The sequence below is a fragment of the Cyprinus carpio genome, chromosome A21 (genome assembly GCF_018340385.1).
Source record: "Cyprinus carpio isolate SPL01 chromosome A21, ASM1834038v1, whole genome shotgun sequence".
Lineage (NCBI taxonomy): Eukaryota > Metazoa > Chordata > Actinopteri > Cypriniformes > Cyprinidae > Cyprinus > Cyprinus carpio.
This window is the reverse complement of record NC_056592.1, coordinates 869061-894464: the sequence shown is the minus strand read 5'-3', so window position 1 is coordinate 894464 and position 25404 is coordinate 869061. Positions and strand designations below refer to the sequence as shown.

Genomic DNA, 25404 nt, shown 5'->3' with positions numbered 1-25404 from the left:
ACACACACACACACACACACACACTATTTTAAAAATGTTTTTGCAAAAATATTTAATAGACATTACTGTGCAAAAGTTTTGTTTTTTAAAGAAATTATTACTTTTATTCATCAAGGCAGCATTAAATTGATCAAAAGTGACACTAAAGGTATTTATAATGTGACAATATATATATATATAGTATTTTTAAGAAAATATTTTAATATTTAGAAAAAAGAAAAATCAATTCTGTCCAAAGTTTTGACAAACAGTGAGAGTGTGTGTGTGAGTGTGTATGTGTGTGTGTGTGTGTGTGAGTGTGTGTGTGTGTGTGGTGTGTGTGTGTGTGTGAGTGTGTGTTGTGTGTGTGTGTGTGTGAGTGTGTGTGTGTGTGTGTGTGTGTGTGTGTGTGTGTGTGTGTGTAAGTCTGTCTTATCAACTCAACCCAGAGGCCATGTTTTCTCTGACAGGGTATCACTACACACACACACACACACACCACACACACACACAAACACACACGACACAGACAGTCTCGAGCATCATGTGACCCCAGCTGTTGGACTTCCACGGTCCCCTGGGCTCATGTCAGGGATGCTGGGACCGGATCGCTGCACAATTCTCTCTCTGCAGGGCAGCGGTGTTCCCACAATGCACCTCTGCCGTGCCTGCACACCTGCCCCTCTGGCCCAGACTCCGACACGACCCCTGCACCTCAGGGTGAGCACCACCCCACCGTCACCAATCCAAACTCACCAAGTAGAGACACACAGCACGCTTTACCTGGCAATCTCCCAGAGCGGACTGGCATACCGAGCCACTGAACCGCTGACGTCGAAAGCGCCGACAGCGACGCGAGTCGGGCAGGGCGTTCAACAGCACGCCACCAGATAACACTCATGGAGAGAGAAACACGGAGTCGTCCAGCACCCACATCGTGCTACCGCCATAAACCAGCCTTAGGACTTGAATTAGGCCATTTCTGTGAGCGCTCTGCCTTCCCCCAAAATTAATTTCAGTGGGAACAAGAGCATTTTAACTAAATTTCAACAAAAAATAACTGTAAATTATTTTAATTCACTCTTTTTAATGTACTTTTTTTAAATAAATTAGTTTTAGCTTTGTTTTTCACTAAATTAAAATAATTATCAATTAATTAAATGTAAATTTATTACATTAATTGGTTTTATTATGAGCATATTTTTCAAAATGATGATGTGTTTAAAATTAAAATTTTTAGTATACATATTCAATGCAAAAATGCAAATTAACAGTTATAATAAGTAAACCAAGAATAATAGAATATATGCTATATTTTATTCCACGGTCACGAAAATGTATTATGTTCGTGTGAATTCTTGTTTTGTAGACATTTTGTTTAATTTTTAAATACAAAATTCAATGCTAAATAATCACGTATTTCTGAGATTCAATGCTAAATAATCACGTATTTCTGAGATAATGGAAATGCATGCTAAATTAGTGCATTAGCATACTAATGATCGAAAAACATAATGTTGCATACTTTAAATACCTCATAACGGTAATATGCAAATTGAGTTCAGCCGATATCAGGACGTTAATCCATCAAATACACATCAGTGGCAGCCTCTCGATGTGACCGATCAACTGAAGCTTGCTCCGTTTGACAGCCGTCATCAGTAGTTATAGTTTAAATCACGTGTCCTAATTAAGAAAACCAGAGACCGGTGATGCTAAAATCAAAAATCACTGTTACTAATTACTTTGACTAAATCACAGCGGACTTGACTTTAGTAAACTACTCAATCTGAAGATGAATGAAAAACTCACTGCTTTATACTACGACTCTTGTCATTTCTAGAATCATTTACATCGACAATAAAAACAACTATAGCAAACCATTTTTAGTTGTATAGTTAGAAACCAAGTTAGATTATTATATAGTTAAGATGAACTAAAAATATATAATTTTTTTTGTGTTGTCCTGAAATAAGTTGAAATAAATAAAACAACATTATCAGATATTTTTTAAATTAAATGAAATTTTAAAGAATAGTTTAAGATACGTAAACAGTCATGACGGCTAGCTCAGAAAAAAAACCAAAACTAAATCTGGAATAAAAATAATATAAAATACTGAATAATTTACAAGAATTTTGTAAAAAAACAAACTAATAAAAAACTGACAAAACCACACAGAAAACTAACTAAAAACTATTTATAAATATCATATATATATAATATTAATAATGACGGAACAACCATCTAAAAAATTACTAAAAAAAACATTTATCAAATATAACAAATAACTAACCTATACAAATGACTAAACCACATATGAAAATTAAAAAAAAAAAAACAATTACGTTTATATATATATAGTATATATGATATATACACACACACACACACACACAGTATAAAATACTAAATATTAATATATAATATAAGATTATTATTTAATATAATACTTATTGTTATTGATGTTCAGGGGAAGCCGTGGGGGGGGACCTGCAGACGGCCTTGAGGAACACTCGGACAGGCCTTTCTTCTTCACCATAGAGCCTTCAGGTGCAGTACATGGAGTTTAATGGTCCATCACCTGCAGGACACAACGGACTCAACGTTTACTCTGGGCCTAGAGCAGCATGTGTGGTTCACGCGCTAAGCATGTGATTATGTTAACGGGCATCCACCATACAGGTCCACCACCATCAGACTAGCATCTTCCTCAATCAGAATCTCCACAACAACACGCGCAAGTTCAGAGTGGTTATGGACGCGTGGGGGGGAGGTCGTGGTGTGAACGTTCTGCTGACACAACGAGAGCCCTGGGACCTGCCATCGCTGTGTGTCTGTGGACTACACACATCACACACACAACACCGGAAAGCACCACACACAACGAACACACCACGAACACAACCCGGAAACATAGCACAGCACGATACCAGGACCCACACACACCACAACACACACGACACACCACGACACCACCACACACAGCACACACACTGGCCGCACACGAGACACACAGCACACAGACACACACACACCCCAGACCACACACACTTACACACGGTACAAGCACAGAGACAGCAGAAGAGACCAGCGATACACACATACACCCGCACACACACACACACGCCACACCACCGATAGTCAGCACAGCGACCATCACGAGAAGCCACTACATAAGCGTACAACACACAGCAGATCATCACGATACACACACACACACACGACCACGCACACGCACACAGACAAACACAACGTGTGTGATTGTGGTGTTCAAATAGAGTGGAAAACTGCGAGAGAGACATTTTGATGCTGTGAGTGTGTTCTGTGTGTCTCTGTTTGTGTGGTGGGTGTGTTTGTGTTTGTTGTGTGTGTTCCTGTGTTGGGTGGAGTGGGTCTGTGTGTCTCTGGGGGGGTGGGGGTTTTTGTCTGTGTTGTGTGATGGTGCGTGTGTGTTGTGTGTGGTGTGTGTGTGGTGTGTGGTGGGTTTGTGTGTCTGTGTGTGTGGTGTGTGTGTGGTGAATGTGTGTGTGTGAAGTGGTGTCCCTCTGTGTGTGTGTGTGTGGTCTGTGTTTGGTGTGGTGCGTGTGTGTGTGTGTGTGTTTTTGTGTGTGTGTGTGTGTGTGTGTCGTCTGTGTGCGTGTGTGTGTGTGGTGTGTGGTGTGTGTTTGTGTGGTCTGTTTTTTGGTGTGGTTGTGTGCGTGTGTGTGTGTGGTCACCCTCTCGTGCGATGGTGTGATGAAGGCGGGGGGTCTTGCGGTGGCCGATCAGGGAGAGAGACGTGACGGGCGGATCGGGCTGAATCAGCACCGGGGCTCAGAGTGAAGATCCCTGTTGAGATGCTAACACACAAATAGTAGAGTCCAACCATTAGACACCATTATAATGTGAGCCCGGGGTCAATGGAGTCACTCACAACACATCACATCACAAAAGCACAGCACCACAGGGGCCCCAATGTTAACATATGTTTTTGTGTGTGTGTGTGAATATGCATTCAGGACAGCACAGAGCGACTCGCGCATTGGACAGCAATGAATGATCAAAGCATGAGCCGCGCTTTATGGTGGGGGCGTCTGTGACACCGGCAGGCGACACAGGCATTCTATATTATATATGTATAGCCACTGACACGGTACACGCCACACACACACGATTATGTATAATACTATACACACAACGACAATGGGGCGGGCACACACACCGCAACACCACACACACACATATATACACACACACACACATATATATAAACACACACACACACACCACATTTATATATACACACACACACTAGTATAATATACACACAGCACACACATATTATATACTCACACACACACCGTACTATTATTAGATATATAATGGGGGACCGCGTCGCGCTGGGGTGGCACACAGCCCGAGCACACCACCGAGAGAGGCGACACACACACACACACACACACACACCATATATATATATACACACATGTATTAAAGTATATTTTTATACATTTTTATTTTTTTTAACATGCAACTCATTCCAGACTTCCATTAAAAAACCTGCCCCTCCTGGAACGAAAAGAGTGGAGAACACCTCGTCGCCACACTGCACTTCCTCGTCTCTCTCTCTCGCCTCTCTCCAGAAGGGCGATATGGGGGAAAAAGAAGGAGGGGGGGTGAACAGCCACCACACGGGCTCCCTCTCTCCTCTCTACTCTCTCTCACTAACCGGTCTTCCACTGCCACTAGTGAGATTTGCCCGTTTTCAAAACGCGAGATAACGTCTCCCTTGCTACAGTCTGGCAGTCCCAAGAACGAACGTCCATACACTCATCGCAGCACATCATCATCTCGTGTCGGTCCCTACTCAAGAGAGAGAGAGCAAAGAGCTCACATATCACCACACGGGATCACGGCTGACAAATGAGCGCCATCTTGGCTCTAACCGGCATTAGCACACGCTCCACACAGCATATCTGTAACTCAATAATAAATATTCCCTTAGGGTGTGAGCTTAACGAGGTGAGCGGCGTGGGGTGTTGGGGTCAGGGCTGGACAGTAAGCTGGTTTGTGGGCGTTTTGGGGCGCGGAGGTGAAGGGGGTTTCCTCTTACGGTCGAGGTCTACACCATCCTGAATCACGAGACATCATTAATCAGTCTTAATATATGGGCTCCAAATGCGCACTGTGTAGAAGCCGGCCTCGCAGCTGTCCAGAGGAAACACGTGAGCGCAGCGAGCTGTGAACGGTGGTTCAGGAAGAACGGCAGGGGACCGGGGAGCTGGAAGGAGCCGCTGGACACTTGGCGTGAGTGTGGTGGTGCGCGGGCAAATTGCTTTTTTTGTCTAGTAATTTATAGTGGGTGGGTTCTGGGATTCCTGCTTGGGAGCTGGTACAGTGGGTTTAAGTTTGTGGGGTTTTTAAATATTCTGTGAAATAACACAAATAATATTGGAGTAAGCAAACGCAAGTTCTAAGTGAAATTACGAAACTTTTACCAATTGGAAACTTTTATGTGGTATTTTATGTTTTTTCTTAGGTCCCCTATGAAAGAGTCTTTTATGTTCCATATGCTTGTCCCCCGGTTTGATTAGCTGATTCAGTTTTAAAGGTCATGTATGTTAAATATTATTAAAAAACTTGCGAATTGGCTTCATGAATTACAACCATTTAAAAAGTTTATAACAACAGGGGAACAAAATACATTTTTAGGGCCATCTGAAACAGGTTTATTTCTGTTTCTCTTCCGTTCTTTCCCCACTTCTTAATTTCCAGTGAATATTTCTGATTTGATGTATGATGATGTTAATTTTTAGGCTTTATTTGTTATTTTTTTTTGCTTATGTTTAGCATTTACTCTCTAATTATTTTTTTATATTTATTTTTTGTAATTTATCTTTTTTTTTTTATTTTTATTTTATTTTTTTTTATACATTTTTTGTATATATTCAATCTATAAAATTTTGTTTTTTTTATTTTTTTTACCTTTTTGTTACCACTTTATTTTTTATTTTTTTTTTTTACATTTTTTTTTTAAAAATCCCTTAATGTATTTTTTTTTTTGTGTTTTTTTTTTTTTTATAACCCCCCCCTTTACTATAATTTTATTTTTATGTTTTACCCTTTTTTTTTTTACTTTTTTTTTACCGCCGTTTTAAAATTTTATTTTAATCTTGTTAATTCCGTTTCTTTTTTAATAATTCGTTGTTTTTTTTTTGCCAATGCATTATATTTTTAGATTTTTTATTTTACCTTTTTTTAGCCCCCCCCCCTTTTACATTTTATTATTTTTTTTTTTTTTATTACCCCCCTCTGATTATTTTTTTTTTATCATATTTTATTTTTTATATTTTTTTTTTTTTTTTTTTTCCCCCCCCCCGTTTTTGTATTTTTTATTTTTTTTTATTTGTTTTTTTTTTTTTTTATTATTTTTTTTTTTTTTTTTTGTAAGTTACTTTTATTAATTATTACACTTTTTTTTTTTTTTATTTATTAATTTTACTTTTTTTTTATTTATTTTTTTTTTTATGCTTTTATTTTTTTTATATTACGAACCTTTACCCTTTTTTTTATTTTTTTTTTACCATGATTTTTTTTCTATTACGCATTTCTTCTATTTTTTTTTTACCCCCCAACTTTTTTATTATTTAATTTTTTTTTTTTTTTTTAGTTCTTTTTTTTAAATTTTTTTTTTTCATTATTTTTACTTTTAGTATTTTCTTTTTTTAACTTTTTTTTTTTTTTTTTTTTTTTTTTTTTATTTTTTTTTTTTTTTCTTTTTTATTTTACTTTTTTTTTTCATTAATTTTTTTCAATTTTTTTGGTTTTAATTTTTTACCTGTTTTGTTTTTTTTTGTTTATTGATGGCAATTTATTCGTAATTACCCTTTAAACCCTGTACCTTTTAATAATTTATTTTTTTTTACCGTTTTTTTTTAATTTTTTTCAAGATGTTTTTTGATCGTTGTTTGTTATTTTAACTTTTTTTGTTTTTTTTGTAATGATTTACTTTCTGTTTTTCTTTTTGTTTATATTTTTTTTTTTTGGTTGTAACTTGTATTTTTTTTAAGATGACCTGTTACATCTTATTTTTGTTTTGATTTTTTTTTTTTCTTGTTACCCCCTTTCCCCTTAATTTTTTTTACCCTATTTTTATTTTTTATTTTACATCTTATTAATCGCAAAACGTTCCTAATTTAGTGAACATAAACCTTTTACAACAATGTAACGATTTTTAAAAGTTAACCTTTAACATAAACTTAAAAAAAATAATACTGAAGGTGATTTCAACCGCAGGACCGTGAGTCCCTAACAGCGTGCCTATTATTTTGTCTAAAATATTTTGCTTCTATTTCAGTATTTCTGGATGCTGATGTTTTTTTTTCTGTCTTAAAATGTTCTGGAATTAAACATAAATACTTTAGTATCAAACGCATGTCCTACTAATCATGGAAACTTCAGTCTTTAACATTTGATTTTAGGGTGGACGACATTTAATCCTTTTATATTTATTTTATTTTAGTTTTTATTTATTTAATTTGGGGAGGCTCGAGTTTTAAAACGGGGAAATTTAATGGTAACACTATGACATAGTTCCATTAGTTAAGGTCATACTAACAGAACCACATTTATTCCAGTCTTGTATTAATCTTTTGGTTACCCTTTATTTTTAAGGTTTCCCTGTTACAGTGTACCTATACATTACAGTACTGGAAGTAATATTAATTAACTATATGTACTTACTATATGGTTAGGGTTAGGATCAGGGTTACTTGCATGTAATTATGCAAAATTAATTGTTCTTATTAAAGTAACTACATGTAAAATGTGTAACAAGGACATCTCAAAATAAAGTGTTACCAATCTTTGTTAATGTTAGTTGATGAAAATGCAGTCATTCGTTGTTTGTTCATGTTCATTACCATTGCATTAACTAATGTTAACAGCACACACTTTTGACTATTTTAATAATGCCATTAGTAATGCTGGAATTCACATTAGTTAGATTAATAAATGCTGTACAGAAGTACAGTATTGTTCATTTCTTAGTTCATGTTAACGAAAGTAGTTAACTAAGTGAACCTTGTTGCAAAGTGTTTACCAATTTAAATTTTAATCACTAAAATAAAAAAACATGTCTAATTTGACATCATGAAACTTACAAATCATTAAAAAAGTTTTTAAAAACTGCATTGTAAAAAATTTGTTTTTTTTAAAAAAATGAATATGAAATCTGTTTAATTTAAAAAAAATCAAAAACTGAAACTCAAAAGCATAGAAAACAATAAAACTTTTGGACCAATTTAACAATTTTTTGTAAAAAGTAACTCTTTAGCTCTAAAAACGACCATCAGTAGGTTCCTCCATTTGGACTTTTCTGTGATTCTGTGGATGCCTTTTTTTTTTTTTTACATATTTCTTCCAATGCTGTTTACAAATTGATTAAACTTTAGGTAATCATACTAAACGTACTGTAACGCGCGTATATGTCCAATAAATTGAAATCTCATCTAAAGTTTACAAATTTATTAGTCAATTAATTAAAGAGCATCTCAATAATTAGTTTGAATAGAAATTAGTTCGAATTTTTATCTCTTTTCTCAAATTCGTTTCGGCTTTGCAATTGAATTTTTTTCTGGATTCTGTAAATTTGATTTTATGAATTCCGTTTTCTAATGGAACTGAATTTTTTAATAATCAAAACATGCCTAATTCATTGAAATCCATGAACCTTATATCCATTTAACAACAATTCATTATTAAAGTCTTAACAAATCCTGAGTTTTTTTAGGGTGCCACAAAAATCCATTTTATTTTCTCGCGGGCCAAAATTCCATGTTATTGTTTTTAATTTTTTTCTGAATTCTGTTTTAAATTAGTGTATCACATCTGTTTTAATTAATTAATACAATTTTAACAATTTAAAATGATGTGTTACAAATTATTATTATTATATTATTAAAATGGGAAAGTACATTCTAACCCCGTACAACAGTAACACACACTTTCTGTCATACATTATCTTCAAGTAAACTGAACTTTTAGTTTTTGGCGGGGTTGCTGCTGGGCGAGCCCCGGCCCCTACTTTAGGGTTATTGATCTGAACTATGACAGATTCGGTGTTCTCCAGTGAGCTGCTGCAGATGTGTGAGTCTCACTTGGACAGATGCTTCTCGGCGTCGGCGCAGAGCTCCAGCAGACCCACGAGAACCGCAGACAAGTCCATATACGGCTCCCCCACACCGTGAAGCCTCGGCCAATCAGATCGATGGCTGTGCGCACGAGATGGTGCTGTGGGCCGGCAGCTCTTGGGACTGGGCGGCTGAGGGAGGAGGAAGGAATGTCAGGGCTTTACCTGAGAGACAGAGAGAGAGAGACGGTTATCTAATATCCCAATACTGCATGACTGGCAGCCGCTATCAGAACCGACTGCAGAGAAATATTGATGCTCAGCTAATCAGGCATCAGGCTCACTACACACACATCAACATAATGTCACACACACACGTATGCGTCCGTCAGTGGAGCTCTAACGAGAGGCTCGGTTCACTCGACTCGACTGCAGGCCTCTATTAGTCTACAACAGCCACACATGCTGTATTCCATGGCAACGGTCAATATGTGTGTGGACTGGGTGATGGGGGGAGAGGTCAGCACCATGTGACCTAACACACACCGACACACAACACACACACACACAGAGCAAAATGCTCGCTCGCCTATCCAGCGTGATCTGATCATGCTTGATGTTGTTTGTTTCAGATCAACTGCTTAATGTAATCAGCACACACCAACGATCCTCTGCGTGTCTGGTGATTACCAGCGGTCCCTGTTCGCATCACGGCCCCTGTCTGCCCCCGGCAACAGGTTTGCTGGGTAATTTACCGTCGGCAGCAACAGAGACACAATGAGGTGAGCTAATTGATCCTCGTGCAGACGGCAGGTTCCAGCAAAAGCTTTCAGCAGATATACTGACTTCCCTCCATCCATTGGTATGTGTGTTGCGTGTGTGTGTGTGTGTGTGAGAGAGCATGTGAGTGTGAGTGAGTGAGAGTGAGTGTGTGTGAGTGTGTGTGTGTGTGTGAGAAAGAGTGTGTGTGTGCGTGAGTGAGTGTGTGTGTACGTGTGAAAGAGTGTGTGAGTGTGAGTGAGCGTGTGTGAGTGTGTGAGAGAGTGTGTGAGTGTGAGTGAGCGTGTGTGGGTAGTGTGTGAGAGAGTGTGGAGTGTTGTGAGGAGAGTGTGGTGAGTGTGAGTGAGCGTGTGTGTGAGTGTGTGAGAGAGTTGTGAGTGAGGGGTGTGTGTGTGTGTAAGGAGAGTGTTGAGTGTGTGTGTGTGTTGGTGTGTGTGAGGTGGAGAGAGAGTTGTGTGAGAGTAGTGAGTGAGCGTGTGGTGTGTGTGTGTGAGGGAGAGTGTCTGAGTGTGAGAGTGTGATGGAGCGTGTGTGAGTGTGTGAGAGAGTGTGTGAGTGTGAGAGTGTGAGTGAGCGTGTGTGAGTGTGTGAGAGTGTGAGTGAGTGTGTGTGAGTGTGTGAGTGGGTGAGAGAGTGTGTGGAGTGTGAGACTGTGATTGAGCGTGTGTGAGTGTGTAAGTGTGAGAGTGTGAGTGAGCGTGTGTGAGTGTGTGAGAGAGTGTGTGAGTGTGAGTGTTGTGTGTGAGCGGTGTGTGTGTGTGAGTGAGAGTGTCTGAGTGTGAGAGTGTGAGTGAGCGTGTGTGAGTGTGTGAGAGAGTGTGTGAGTGTGAGAGTGGTGATTGAGCGGTGTGGTGAGTGTGTAAGTGTGAGAGTGAGAGTGAGCGTGTGGTGCTGTGTGTGAGAGAGTGTGGTGAGTGTGGGGTGTGAGCGTGTCTGAGTGTGAGAGTGTGATTGGAGCGGTGTGTGAGTGTGTGAGAGAGTGTGTGAGGAGAGTGTGATTTGGAGAGCTCGTGTGTGTGTGTGAGAGTGTGAGTGAGCGTGTGTGAGTGTGTGAGAGAGTGTGTGAGTGTGTGAGAGAGTGTGTGAGTGTGAGTGAGCGTGTGTGAGTGTGTGAGAGAGGGAGTGTGTGAGTGTGAGTAGGCGTGTGTGGAGGTGTGTGAGGAGAGAGTGTGTGAGTGTGAGAGTGTGAGTGAGCGTGTGTGTGTGTGAGTGAGAGTGTCTGAGTGTGAGAGTGTGGATCGTGAGCGTGTCTGAGTGTGAGAGTGTGATTGAGCGTGTGTGAGTATGTGTGAGAGAGTGTGTGAGTGTGAGAGTGTGAGTGAGCGTGTGTGAGTGTGTGAGAGTGTGAGTGAGTGTGTGTGAGTGTGTGAGAGAGTGTGTGAGTGGGGTGAGAGAGGTGTGAGGTGAGTGGTGTGTGAGTGTGTGAGTGTGAGAGTGTGAGTGAGCCGTGTGTGAGTGTGTTTAGGAGAGTGTGGTGAGTGTGAGAGTGTGAGTGAGCGTGTGTGAGTGTGAGAGTGTGATTGAGCGTGTGTGAGTGTGTGAGAGAGTGTGTGAGTGTGAGAGTGTGAGTGAGCGTGTGTGAGTGTGTAAGAGAGTGTGAGTGTGTGTGTGTGTGTGTGTATGTGTAAGAGAGAGTGTGTGAGAGTGTGTGTGTGAGAGAGAGTGTGATGGAGCAGTGTGTGTGACGAGAGAGAGTATGTGTGTGTGAGTCTGTCTGTTGTGTGAGTGGTGTGGTGTGAGAGAGAGTCTGCTGTGTGTGAGTTCTTTGGTGTGTGTGTGTGTGTGTGTGTGTGTGTGTGTTGGTCAAGTCAGCATTGATCTGAAACTCTGTCTGTCTGTCTGTCTGTGTGGTGGTGTGAGAGGGGGGTGGTCGTAAAGTGTGGGTGAGGAGAGAGGGGGGGATGGGGGGGGTGTGTGGGGAGTGTGGGTCTGTGGCAGAGCTGAGCTCTGGAGTGTGTGTGAGTCTTCTTCTGTGTTGTGTGAGCAGTCTGCTGTGTGAGTCTGGTGTGTGAGTGTGTGTGTGGATGTTTGGGTGTGTGAGTCTGTGGCTGTGTGTGTGTGTGTGTGTGTGTGTGTGTGTGTGTGTGTGTGTGTGAGTCTGTGTGAGTCTGTGTGAGTGTGTTGGTCAGTCAGCATTAATCTGAACTCTGTCTGTCTGTGTGTGACCGGACGCGTCCCGTCTGTTAAACCTCCTCCTGTGCCGTGAGTCCTCCAGCGCTCCGGGGAGTCGCTGCTTTGTTCCGGCCGCAGCGGTGTGATCCGGAGCGGAGTGCCGAGGTTTAAGAGGAATGCGGTTTTTAGCCTAATCCAGCCTTTGATTCTCAACACCGCGGCACAAATCCAGCAGTGTGGAAAGTGGGAGACTTTGAAAACCCTCGACTGAAGAGCTGCTATTATATTATATTATATTATATTATATTATATTATATTATATTATATTATATTATATTATAAATGATTTACTATATAATATAATATTAATATTTTTTGCATTGTTATTTTAACAAAAAATTACAATTTTTCTCCTAACTGTAATTTTTAAAAATTCAATATAAACAAAAATTACTCCAAAATATTGTAATATAATTATATATTTAATACAATTAATAAAAAAAATATTGTGTGTACTGAGTTTGTACTGAGACTTATGCTTATTTAAATTTAATAAAACTTTTTTGTATTACAGCAATATTTGTTTCGCTGCTAAATATATATTTACATATTTTTGAAAATACATTTTTTTTGCATTGTGAAATTTATTTCAAAATTAAACATTTTCCTTTTAATTCTAAATGATAAAAAACATTATTATTTAAAAAATATTCTTGTAGTGCATATATTTACACAGACATAGTTTTTTTTAATAAGGTGAACCTGCCCTCAAACATCTCTACACTTCCTGTCTAAATGAGCAGCACCGTTGAGCAGCAGGACGGATGCAGCCATACAGAGGAGACAGACACATCGAAAAACTACACACCACTTCCTGTCGGGACAGGAAGAAGACGACAGGGACTGACAATGGAGGAAATAACCTGCAAAAAGTTTATTGTCCCGTGTTTCTTCTCATGCAGGCCAAACGGGTCGGTCTGTTTTTTCAGAGCGGACATCTTTGTTAAGACTTTCGACTTGGTTTAAAATGGATGAATTAATATTGACAAAACATCAGCCAGGCTAATGAGTGGTTAGTTAGAGCAATAAACATGCCACAATTAGAGGCTTAAGGCCCGCAGGAAGCTAATCAGGGTGTGGACGAGAGAGAGAGAGAGACACAGAGAGAGAGGAGAGAGAGAGAGAGAGAGAGAGAGAGAGGACTTTTACTTTTAGTTTTTTCTTTATTTTAACAATTATAACTACCACTAAAAACAGTATTTACAAAATACCATAAATTTACATCAATATACAAAAAATCTCATACATTCATGTGTAATTTCCATCTTCTAAATCACATAAAACCGCATTCAAAGCCAAGTATGTTTAAAAACATCAAGATCTCCAACCATTTTATAATATGTAAACTCAACAGTAAGCCGGGCAGATAAAAGTCCTTTTAAAGTCATGTTTAACATCAGTAGAAACACCCCCATTCATCCTTTCTTTTCCTTGTTAGCCATATAGCTAACTTTGCTTGACCATATAAAAAATTAATTAAGACATCAGTTTTTTCTATTTTGATATTTATACTTCGGGCCATAAATAAACCCGTTTAAAGTAAATTCAAAATTCAAATTTTTACTCCAATCTTCCAACAATAAAAACATTGGCTTCAATCTTTCACACTGCAAAAAATAAATGATACATATCTTCATGTTCAAAACAAAAAGGGACATTCATCCCTTACAGTTGGATCAATATGTGCCCTGTGTCTATTAGTAGCTATTATTCCGTGTATTATACGCCACTGGAGATCACCGGTTCTCTTATCAATAGGACGTTTATATAGAGTCCTCCAACTACCTTTAGGTGATCCATCTAACCCATCTATCCCTTGCCATTTAGAGTCCAAAACATCTTTTAAAGACTCATAATGCATTACTTTTACACAAGTATAATACAACGCTCTCTTTCCTATATCAGCAAACAAATTAAGCTCTGGAGTTTTAAAACTCAACAGCTTTCCTTCATCTCCTGCCCTTGTCTCCACAGCTGCACTTACCCCTAAATTTGGAAATTCAACCATCTCATTAATATATTGTGGTTTTGTTTCCTCGTCTTTCAATAACTCTGTAAATGTTGATGGTATTACAGATAAGAATTCAGTCCTTAATCTTTCAGCAAAACGAAGTGATTTAATGCCAAGCTTTGCTGCCATATCCTTTGAAGACATCCATTCACTCTTAGTCCAAAGATGAGAAACTTTTTATAAACTGGGCCTTCACCATAGCAGCTTGCATTGAATGAGAGTTCAAGATGTTTATAGGTAAAGCAGGATTATAAAGAAGAGGTTCTTCTTTAATCCATGATCCTCTTACAATTCCTTCTTCTCGTACAACTTTCAAAGCATTCCATGATTTTAGAACGGACTTATAAAAAGGAGTTATTTCAACTAATACAGTATCATTTAAATTTATTAAAAACAATTGTCGGTCTAAACCCAGTTGTCCTCCTCTCCTCAAAAGACCACAAGCCACATGAGCCCAGCTAACGTCTTTCCCCATACAGAAGTCTCTGGGCAGCTGTGTAGTCTAAAAGCAGCAATCCTACAGCCAATATCAATTAATCCTTGCCCCCCTTCATTCAGAGGTAGGTAGAGTACAGCAGGTCTCAGCCAGTGCTGACCGGTCCAAAAGAAGTCAACAAGACATTTCTGAATGTCCTTTATGACAGCAGCAGGGGGGGGTCCAATACAGCCATTTTATGCCACAATGTTGAAGCAACAAGATTATTGACTATCAGGACCCTACCCCTATAGGAGAGCTGAGGAATTAACCATTTCCAATTGGATAACCGGAGACGCACTTTTTTCCAGTAATCCTTCCCAGTTCTTTTCCTTATAAACCTTAGAACCTAAAAACACTCCTAAAAACTTAAAACCATCTTTTCTCCAAGTGACATTATTTGGCAGCTGTGGGACATTAGATCTTTCTGAACCACACCATAAGGCTTCACTTTTTGTCCAATTTATTTTTGCTGATGATGCTCTTTCATAACATTTAAAATTTTCTAAAACTATTTTAATATCTTCACTGTTTCTAATTATTACAGTTATGTCATCAGCATAAGCGGATAATTTCACATTATTTAAAATATTTGACCCCTCAATGTGTAAACCCTGTCAACTGTTCTCTCAATTTACACAATAGTGGTTCAATTACAAGGCTATAGAGTTGCCCTGAAAGAGGGCACCCTTGCCTTATTCCTATTTTTACTTTAATAGGAACACTTAATCCACCATCAATTTTGACCATACATTCAGCTTCATTATACAATAAATTAACCCATGAGATAAAACCATTTCCAAAACCATAAGCCTTAAGTAAATCAAACAACTAAGCATGTTCAACTCTGGTCGAACGCCTTCTCTTGATCAAGAGATATTAAACCCAAATCATAATCCTTGCACATTGCATAATCTATTACATCTCTCATTAAAAAAAGGTTATCTTTAATACATCGCCCCTTTACACAATATGATTGCTCTTTCATGATTAAAACACTCATATAATTATTTAATCTATTGGCAATACATTTCGAAAAGATTTTATAATCTATACACATTAATGCAACAGGTCTCCAATTCTTCAAACAATACAAAATCACCTTTCTTCGGTAACAAAGACAACACTGCCCTGTTACAACTCTTAGGTAAAGACCCAGTCTGTATTGAACTTAAAGCATTTCAAAATAATCTTTTCCAATCACATTCCAGAAATGTTTATAAAATTCAGATGGAAACCCATCAAGACCTGGAGCTTTCTCAGATGATAAATCATGTACAGCTTTTGACACTTCTTGAAAAGTAACTGGTAAATCAATAACCTCCTGTTGTTTCAGGCGTCAACTTTTTTAAGGCATGAAAATAATTCATCTCTACAATTAGAATCTGTGACATTATTGGCATATAAATCAGAGTAGAAATCAACAGCAATTCTTCTCATTTCATAAGAATCATAAGTAACAACACCATCATCTTTTTTTAAACCAACCATCAATTTTCCTTGATTATTCTTCCGTTCTAAATTGAAGAAGTATTTTGTAGGTCCATCAATGTCCCTCCTTTTGGATAAAACGTGCCCTAACAAGGGCAGCTTTCACTTTATCATACAATAAATTATTCAACTGAAGCTTTTTCTCAGAAAGGGCAGTTTCCAATTGAAGTCCATTCCTCGCCATCATTTTTTCTTCTATGTCAGAAATCTCATTCTCCAAGTCTTGTATTCTGATCTTTAATGTCCTTTTTGAATAAGATGAGTATTGCTGACAGAAAACTCTAATTTGCACTTTTCCAATGTCCCACCATTGTTTAATATCACCATAATTTCCTTTTTGCTTTCGCCATATTTCTCCAAAACAATTTAAAATTCTCACAAAAAAACATTATCTTGTAAAAGCTTATTCTATTAAAATACCAATACAAACTCCTTTTACTTTCTTTCAACATGACAAAGTCCATTGTTTATCATTTTGTGATCTGAAATTATATTTGGAATAATATTAACATTACCCACTCGGTTTCTTGAATCGCGAGAAATATAAAAACGATCCAATCTAGCAGCATGAACTCTACCATCTGTGACTTTTACCCAAGTGTATTGTTTAAGCAATGGGTTTTTTATTCTCCAAATATCTTCAAGATTTAAAATTTTTACCATATTAGATAATACACAGGCCGATTTCTGGTGAGGTTCTTCAGCATTTCTATCTATATTAAAATTCAAGGTGCAGTTCCAGTCTCCTGCCATTATAATTATATCTCCTAAACTAAGAGTTTTTAAAAACACGACCTAATTTCTCGAATAAAAGAACCCTTTCTGTTCCCCCATTAGGAGCATATATATTAACAAAAAGAAAAAAGAAAATTTTTATTTCAACTCTTACTAAAGTAGTCTTCCAGGTTCTATATCATATGTAGATACAATTTTTATTTTTTAAAGTTGGATTAAAAAGAATCGCAACTCCTGCACTAACATTAGAGCCATGACTTAAAACTTATTCTCCTTTCCACCACAATCCCCATTCAGACTCATTACTCATATAACTATGGGTTTCTTGAAGAAAACCTAATGCAATATTCTTAATATTAAAGTACTCTGAAACTAAAGTCTGCTTTTTCCTATCCCGCAGACCATTCACATTAAGAGAACCTATTTTGAGATACTCCATGAAAAAGAAAGAATAGAAAGAAAAGCAGGAAAGAAGAAAAAACACACACAAAAGCATGTATAAAAGGCCATACTGTCTATTTAGCTTTACCTCGAACTCTTCTTTCATTCACATTCTTTCTATCCTGTCTAATCGTCGTTATGTACTTCTTAAGCCTATAGCGTTTTCTGTTGGGATAACCACAGTATGATTGTACGTTTTACGTGCCCACACTACAGAAGCAACAAACTTTTCCTTATCAGGGAAGAAATCTCCTATCTCTACCCTTTTTCCCTTTAGTCTCATCCAAGAAAGCATTTATCTGTTCCACAGAGTACAAATCATCATCAGCTTTATAGAGATCTAACAAATCTGACAAGCTCTCATCATCCTTCATATCATCCTGACTCTGCATCATGACTTCAACATCCTCCTCCTCCTCTATAGTCGCGGACAGCTGCCCACTGACGTGTAAGCCTACATCACTATCTACGAACTTCTCTTATTACATGTGCAGTACATTTACACCGCTACAACTTGGCTTTTCATTGTCAACGTACTTTAGGTTACTCACAACGCTCTCACTCACCTCCAATCCATTGTCTTTAATTCGTCTCAGCCACAGCCACAGGACCCTCTTCCGAGCCTGATGTTTCCTCTCCTGTCTTCTGATTCACCTCCACATCTTTACACACCAATGTTTCTTCCGTCTCACCTATCCTAGCTTGGTCCAAAATTTTCTTTTGAGGGCACGAGTCTCTTTTGTGGCCGTATTCCCGGCACTCAAAACAGCGTAAACTCTCCGTACTTGCAAAAATCATGTACGAGCTATCTCCATCTTTCACCCTAAACGATACATCCAATAATTTATCCGGAGAATTCAGAAACATGAACACGTTTCTCCTAAAAGATATTACATGTTTGAGCGCAAGATTTTTACATCCTAAAGAAACCGCTTTGACCTCACTTACAACTTTTCCGAATCTCACAAGTTCTCTCACTATGACTTCGTTTTTCAATGAACGGAGGGGACGTTTGATATAATCACTTTTGTTGCTGGTGCAAACAGCGGAGTGACGGTAAAAAAAAAATTTCTTTCACCCACAGACCATTTTTTCAATTACCTTATTAACCAAACGATTCCGTTTTAAGAAACACAACTACGGCTTTATTCATTCTCGAAGCCGAAACTATATTTTCATAGCCTATCTGCTCACCGACCGCCAACAGTACATCCTCAACTGTAGCATTAGACTCTGGCACACACCTGAAACCATGACGCAGAGATAATGGCGTTCTTCCACCTGTGGACGCCATTCCTAGACGGACCGTGCAAAAGCACGGCACGCTACTAAATTTAACCCAATATTAAATTTTACACACAGCAAACTGTACAAAGCAAAAAGAAAAAAGAGAAAAAAAGGGGAAAAGAAAAAAAACACATACAGAAAAAAAGAAGATAGAAACCACGCACGACAGCAAACGCTCTCAAACACAAACCCTTCCCAACATCCACTCCAACAGGGGGAGAGAGAGAGAGAGAGAGAGAGGGAGAGAGTGTGTGTGTGTGTGTGTGTGTGTGTGTGTGTACTCACAGGTGTGTGCTCACAGGTGTGTGTGTGTACTCACAGATGTGTGTGTGTGTGTATACTCACAGGTGTGTGTGTGTGTGTGTACTCACAGGTGTGTGTGTGTGTGTGTGTGTGTGTGTGTGTGTGTGTACTCACAGGTGTGTGTGTGTGTGTGTGTGTACTCACAGGTGTGTGTGTGTGTGTGTGTGTGTGTGTGTGTGTGTGTGTGTACTCACAGGTGTTTGTGTGTGTTTGTGCTCACAGGTGTGTGTGTGTGTGTGTGTGTGTGTGTGTGTGTGTGTACTCACAGGTGTGTGTGTGTGTGTTGTACTCACAGGTGTGTGTGTGTGGTGTGTGTGTGTGTGTACTCACAGGTGTGTGTGTGTGTGTGTGTGTGTACTCACAGATGTGTGTGTGTGTGTGTGTACTCACAGGTGTGTGTGTGTGTGTGTTTTGAGACTTGCGTGTGTGTGTGTGTGTGTGTGTGTACTCACAGGTGTGTGTGTGTGTGTGTGTACTCACAGGTGTGTGTGTGTGTGTAATCTCACAGGTGTGTGTGTGTGTGTACTCACAGGTGTGTGCGTGTGTGTACTCACAGGTGTGTGTGTGTACTCACAGGTGTGTGTGTGTGTGTGTGTGTACTCACAGATGTGTGTGTGTGTGTGTACTCACAGGTGTGTGTGTGTGTGTGTGTGTGTGTGTACTCACAGGTGTGTGTGTGTGTGTGTGTGTGTGTGTGTGTACTCACAGGTGTGACGAGTGAGTGAGTAGTTGGATCCGCCGGAGGTCAGACGGAAGCCGCCGGGCGCCTGAGTGCTGGTCCGAGCGTGGGACAGTAGTTTGGGAGGCTCGATCTCCGCTCCAAACTCAGCTCCGATCACACCCAGCAGAACGATGGCTGTGGCCTGCTTCCTCCGCTCCTCATACGAGCTACAGATCTTCTTAGCGTTGGACGGCAGGTTTGACAGACAGCCTACAGACAAAATAAAACAACATTCACCGCTCACTTCTGCACTGACACAAGTGATAGAAGTTAATCCTAACATACTAAAGTAAAATAAAATAATAAATCCCTTTTCAGGAAGTACAAATAAAATAAATCAAATGAATATAAATCAATATAAGCACTTCTTATTAATTTAAATAAATCCTTAACAATATAATTTTTTTTTTTTTTAAATTCAGGAAATAAAAAAATTAATGTAAATTAATCAATATAAGTAAGTTGTTATAAATATAAGTAAATCTTTAAAAATAATAAAGTAAAATAAAAAAAATCTCTATGAGCATTTATAAATATAATCAAAAAATAAAATAACAATAATTCTTATGTTAATCCTTAAAAAAAAATAATAAAATATTTTATAAAATAACATTTCAGAAAATACAAATTAAATTAATTAAAAATAAATACGTATAAGTAATTCTTCTAAATAAGTAAATCTTTAAAAATAAAAAAAGCAAAGTAAATCACTATGATTCTAATAAATTTGAGTAAATCCTTAAATAGCCAAAATAAAATAACAACAACAATGAATTTATATATATATTTAGGAAATAAATATTTCAATAAATATATTATATATAAATATATCAATAAATATAAATATAACAGTATGTTGTTATGTTCCGGTCAGATGAACCGGCACAGTATCAGGTTTGAATTTGCTGTAAATGTGTGACACATAAAGCATCTCACATCCCGTCTGAATTAACACCGCTCCAGCTTTGTGCTCCAGCATCCAGTAAGTGTTCTGAATGGAGTGTGAGTGTGTGTGTGTGCTTGCACGTGTGTGTGTGTGTGTCAGGGTCATGGTCAGTGCCTTGTGCTGGAGGGACACGTGCTGCAGACACACACACACACACACACACACACACACACACACCCACAATACACACACACACACACACACACACACACACACACACACACACACAGAGTGTACCGAGAGCCGGAGGGGTGTTTGCTTGAGAGAAGTGTGGGTGCGGTCGGATGGGGCTTCTTTTGTTACCAAAGTGTTGGTCTCCCGGCAAGAGCCCCTCGAACACGGAACACGCAATTAGTCACACACACACACACACACACTCACTCACACACAAACAAACACACACACAACACACACACACACACACCCACTCCACACACACACACACACACACACACACACACTCTCTCTCACTCACTCTCTCTCACACTCACTCTCACACACACACACACACACACACACTCTCACTCACACACACACACACACACACACACACACACACACACACAGATTTGTACAAATTAATTATATAGATTATATATATTAAATATTCTATATATAATTGATTTATTTCTATTCATTTAATTTGCATTTCCTGAAAAATGACTAATTTTATTTTATTTGTATAAATCTCTCTACATCTTTTGCCAGTGAATATTCTCAGAAGTTGTCTTAAATCTTCATTTCTGTAGACTGCCACTAACAATAAGTCAACTGCAGTCATTATTGGTCAGAAAGTAAAATATTCATCAGTTAAACACCTGATGTACACAAATGCAATCACAATACAATAAATGAATAAACTAATATTTGATCAAAATTAATGTGTGTTAAGAAAACATTTGGTCTGTTACTTTTTCATGTTTGAAGCTGCTTGCAATTGCACATTGTTATTAAAATTATAATTAACAATAGTAACATGTAAAGTGCCACACAGACGGTAAAATCAAGTGTTTGCAATTAATTTCATCTTAAAAACAAATGAGTAACACATAAGAGCACTCAGACAAAGGACAACAACACATTTCTTATTACACTGCAGAACTCAGAGCAGATTTTGTCTTCATTTCTGTCAGTTTATTTTGACAAAAATCATATTATTTAATTTCTTCCGGCCTCACACTAAAAGGTATAACCTGATTGGCTCTGCTGATTTAATTTGACCCCGGCCTCGTCTGACCTCTGACCTCAGCCCTCAAAACCTCCAACCGTGATCATGTGACTTACTGACTTACACTGACTGATGAACAGGAGATTTAGAACGAAATCATCTGGGTTTTGTTGTCATTTCTACAAATAAATATAGTTGTTGAATTCAAATATACTGTCATATCAACATTTAACAAACAATACAAATAAGCAAAACAAAACAAAATGTAAAGCATTTTAGCAACACTTTAGAAACAGCCCGCGTAACCTAGCAACCGCATAGCAACACCCTTGCAACCAACCCGGATACCTAAGCAACCGCATAGCAACACCCTTGCAACCAACCCGGGTACCTTAGCAACCACCCCGTGTACCCTAGCAACTGCATAGCACCACATTAGCAACCACCCTGGGTACCCTAGCAACCGCATAGCAACACCTTAGCAGCCACCCCATGTACCCTAGCAACCGCATTGCAACACCTTAGCAACCACCCAAGGTACCCTATCAACCGCATTGCAACACCTTAGCAACAACCCCGGGTACCCTAGCAACTGCTTAGCAACCACATAGCAACCACCCCGGGTACCCTAGCAACTGCATAGCAACACCTTAGCACCCACCCTGTGTACCCTAGCAACCGCATAGCAACACCTTAGCAACCACCCCAGGTACCCTAGCATTTTAAAAATCTCTCAAAATAAAAAAAAATATTAACACCCTTGCAACCAACCCGGGTACCTTAGCAACACTTTAGCAACCACCCCAGGTACCCTAGCAACCGCATAGCAACACATTAGCAGCCACCCAAGGTACCCTATCAACCGCATAGCAACACCTTAGCAACCACCCCGGGTACCCTAGAAACTGCTTGGCAACCACATAGCAACACTCTTGCAACCAACCCGGGTACCTTAGAAACACCTTAGCAACCACCCCTGGTACCCTAGCAACCGTATAGCAACACCTTAGCAACCACTCCAGATACCCTAGCAACCGCATAGCAACACCTTAGCAGCCACCCTGTAAACCCTAGCAACTGCATAGCAACACCTTAGCAACCACCCCAGGTACCCTAGCATTTTAAAAATCTCTCAAAATAAAAAAACGCAGATTTAAAAATTAATTTAAATGATTAAAAAACATTAAAAAAAATTAATATTATAAAATTGTAATTTTATATTATAATAAATACTATTATTTTATTATTATATAATTTTAAAATGTAGTTTATTGAAATAAATAATTAATTTATAGCAGAATCCATTAAAAATGTGTATTTAAATGTATTGTCATATCAGCTTCATTTATGGCAGATTCAACATTCAACAAACAATACATCAAATGCAAACAATTTATCGATTTGATCTAGAAAAAAAGACTCTACTTTAAATGCTTCTTTAAATGCACTTGTAAATAAAAATGGTCAAGATTTATTCAGGTCCTTCTAACAAAATAAGTCTGATAAAAAATAAATAAATCATGGGATTAACATCTGAATAAAATTTTATTAAAAGCATTTAATTACATCAACATTTTTTTTATAAAAGCAAAAATATTTGCTTAATGACTAAATCTTGTCCCATTTTGTCTATTTTATTTCACTTTGTGCATTTCATTACAAGACTTTGCTCCTTACTCAAATACTGTATGTTTATTTAATTAAAATGTTGTGATTTTAAACGTTAAATGTAAGTATTCTCTACATTTACTGGCATATGTATTGTTGTTGTATTGAGTGTTGCAGCAAAATAAATTTTCACCGTCATCAACACAAATGAAACGTGACAATAGAAATAAGTGACAATAAACTCATAGTTTCACTGCCAACAGAAATCACTCACAAGCACAATATAAGTGCAGTTATTAGAAACACACACACAGAGTCAGTTCAGCTCGTGTGTATGAAATCTGATGTGATTCAATCATCTTTGTTTAATCAGTACCTGTGCACTTCTTACCTGCAATATTAAAGATAAAGTCAAAGCTACAGCAACAAAACAAACCCTGAAATATTGATCATCCTGAGAGAAGCAGTCTGCGTGTGAGTGTGTTTCTGTATGAAGAACCACTGCTGCTATTAATATTACAGTTATACAGCGGCTTCAAAAGTATTTGTTCATATAAATATCAAAAATCAGTGAAAATCAAGCGTCTGTATCTGCAGGATCTTCTCTCTTCACTAATGCAGGGCTATCATAGTTAAAAAAGATAAAACTACAATTAAAACCCATCAAAAATAATTTTGTTGCATGAAACAAAACATTAAAAAGTATATTTTCTTTCCACTATTTTCCAAGCCTACATTTATCATTTAACTTGATGAACTGAACTATGTTTTTTTATAATAAATAACATGCTTTAATATTTTATATCTAATAGAGTGACATTTGAGCATTAAAAATACTGCTTTGACTGTATAGAGGCCATACATTGTGAAACCAATATGAAAAGAACGGCCTTTCCATCCTGGAGGTGCCACCGTCGATCTGTGTGTGTGTGTGTGTGTGTGAGAGAGAGAGAGAGAGAGAGAGAGAGAGAGAGAGAGACACACACTCACTCACACACACACACACACACACACACACACTCACACACACACACACACACACACACACACACACACATACACACACATTCTCTCTCTCTCACTCTCTCTCTCTCTCTCTCTCTCACACACACTCACACACAACTAAAGCACATACACATAAATCACAACTGTACACCCTTTAAATCTGTACAGTTGACAAACAACAATAAAATAATAAAAACAAGAAAAGGTATTTTAAAAATCTCTCTTCTAATAATCAGCATAGAAATAAAATTATTTAAAAAATATTTATTTCAAATAATATTTTATATTACAATAAATACTTATATTGTTATGGTTACTTTACAGTTACTTATATTTTAATATAATTATATTCAAATATATTATTTTACAAGTAAATTATAATAAACACTTATTTATTACAACATAATTATATAATTTTAAAATATAAATTTAGTTTTTAATGAATTCTTAAATAAATACATTGTTTATATTACTTTTATTTATTCCAGAATTCATAAATAGTATGTTATTTTAATATAAAATACAATTATTATTATAAAACAAATATACAATTGTATAATTGTATTTTGGTAAATGCTTATTTTATTATTAAATAATTATATTATTCTAAAATATAAATTTACTGAGAAATAAGTACATTATAGTTTCTCATACCAGTACAATACATTTGAGTATAAAATAATACAATTATTAATTATAATGTAATTCTATTATTGTGTCAACTTATAAATGTAGTTTATAATACAGTATGCAGTTTAATATTTTCTTTATGTTACTTCATAAAAAAAATTCAATAAGTAAGTTTTGATCAAATGAGGAGAAAGTTTTAAATGCACATGTTCAGCAAACTCTTATTTCTTTATTGTGTGTGATGTTTTCATTGCTTTTTCTGATGCATTTAATCCAATCACTTGATTACAGTCGTCTGTCAGTGTTTATCAGTCGGCTTGTGCTCGCTGCTTACAATGACAATAATATTACTGAGCACATTCTGCCATCATTGTGACTACCGTCATTATAATAGCAGAAAATGGCTCTGACGATCGGCCGTTTTGTAATATTTCACGTCGGATGCAATAAGCGACAGAGCAAACGCTCTTCAGGATGGATTACGGCGTCTCCCGCTCGTTCCCTGCGTCTGGTACACAATATTGATTTATGAACTGTATC

The 25404-nt window shown here is 37.5% G+C and overlaps 1 protein-coding gene across 1 annotated transcript in view; it reads right to left on the bottom strand.

Moving 5' to 3' along the window:
- Nucleotides 1-25404, bottom strand: part of LOC109102320 (WD repeat-containing protein 7-like) — a 276531-nt gene that overhangs the window by 186543 nt on the left and 64584 nt on the right. The window contains 1 exon segment of the mRNA XM_042778494.1: nucleotides 19493-19717. Coding sequence (XP_042634428.1) covers nucleotides 19493-19717 — 225 coding nt within the window.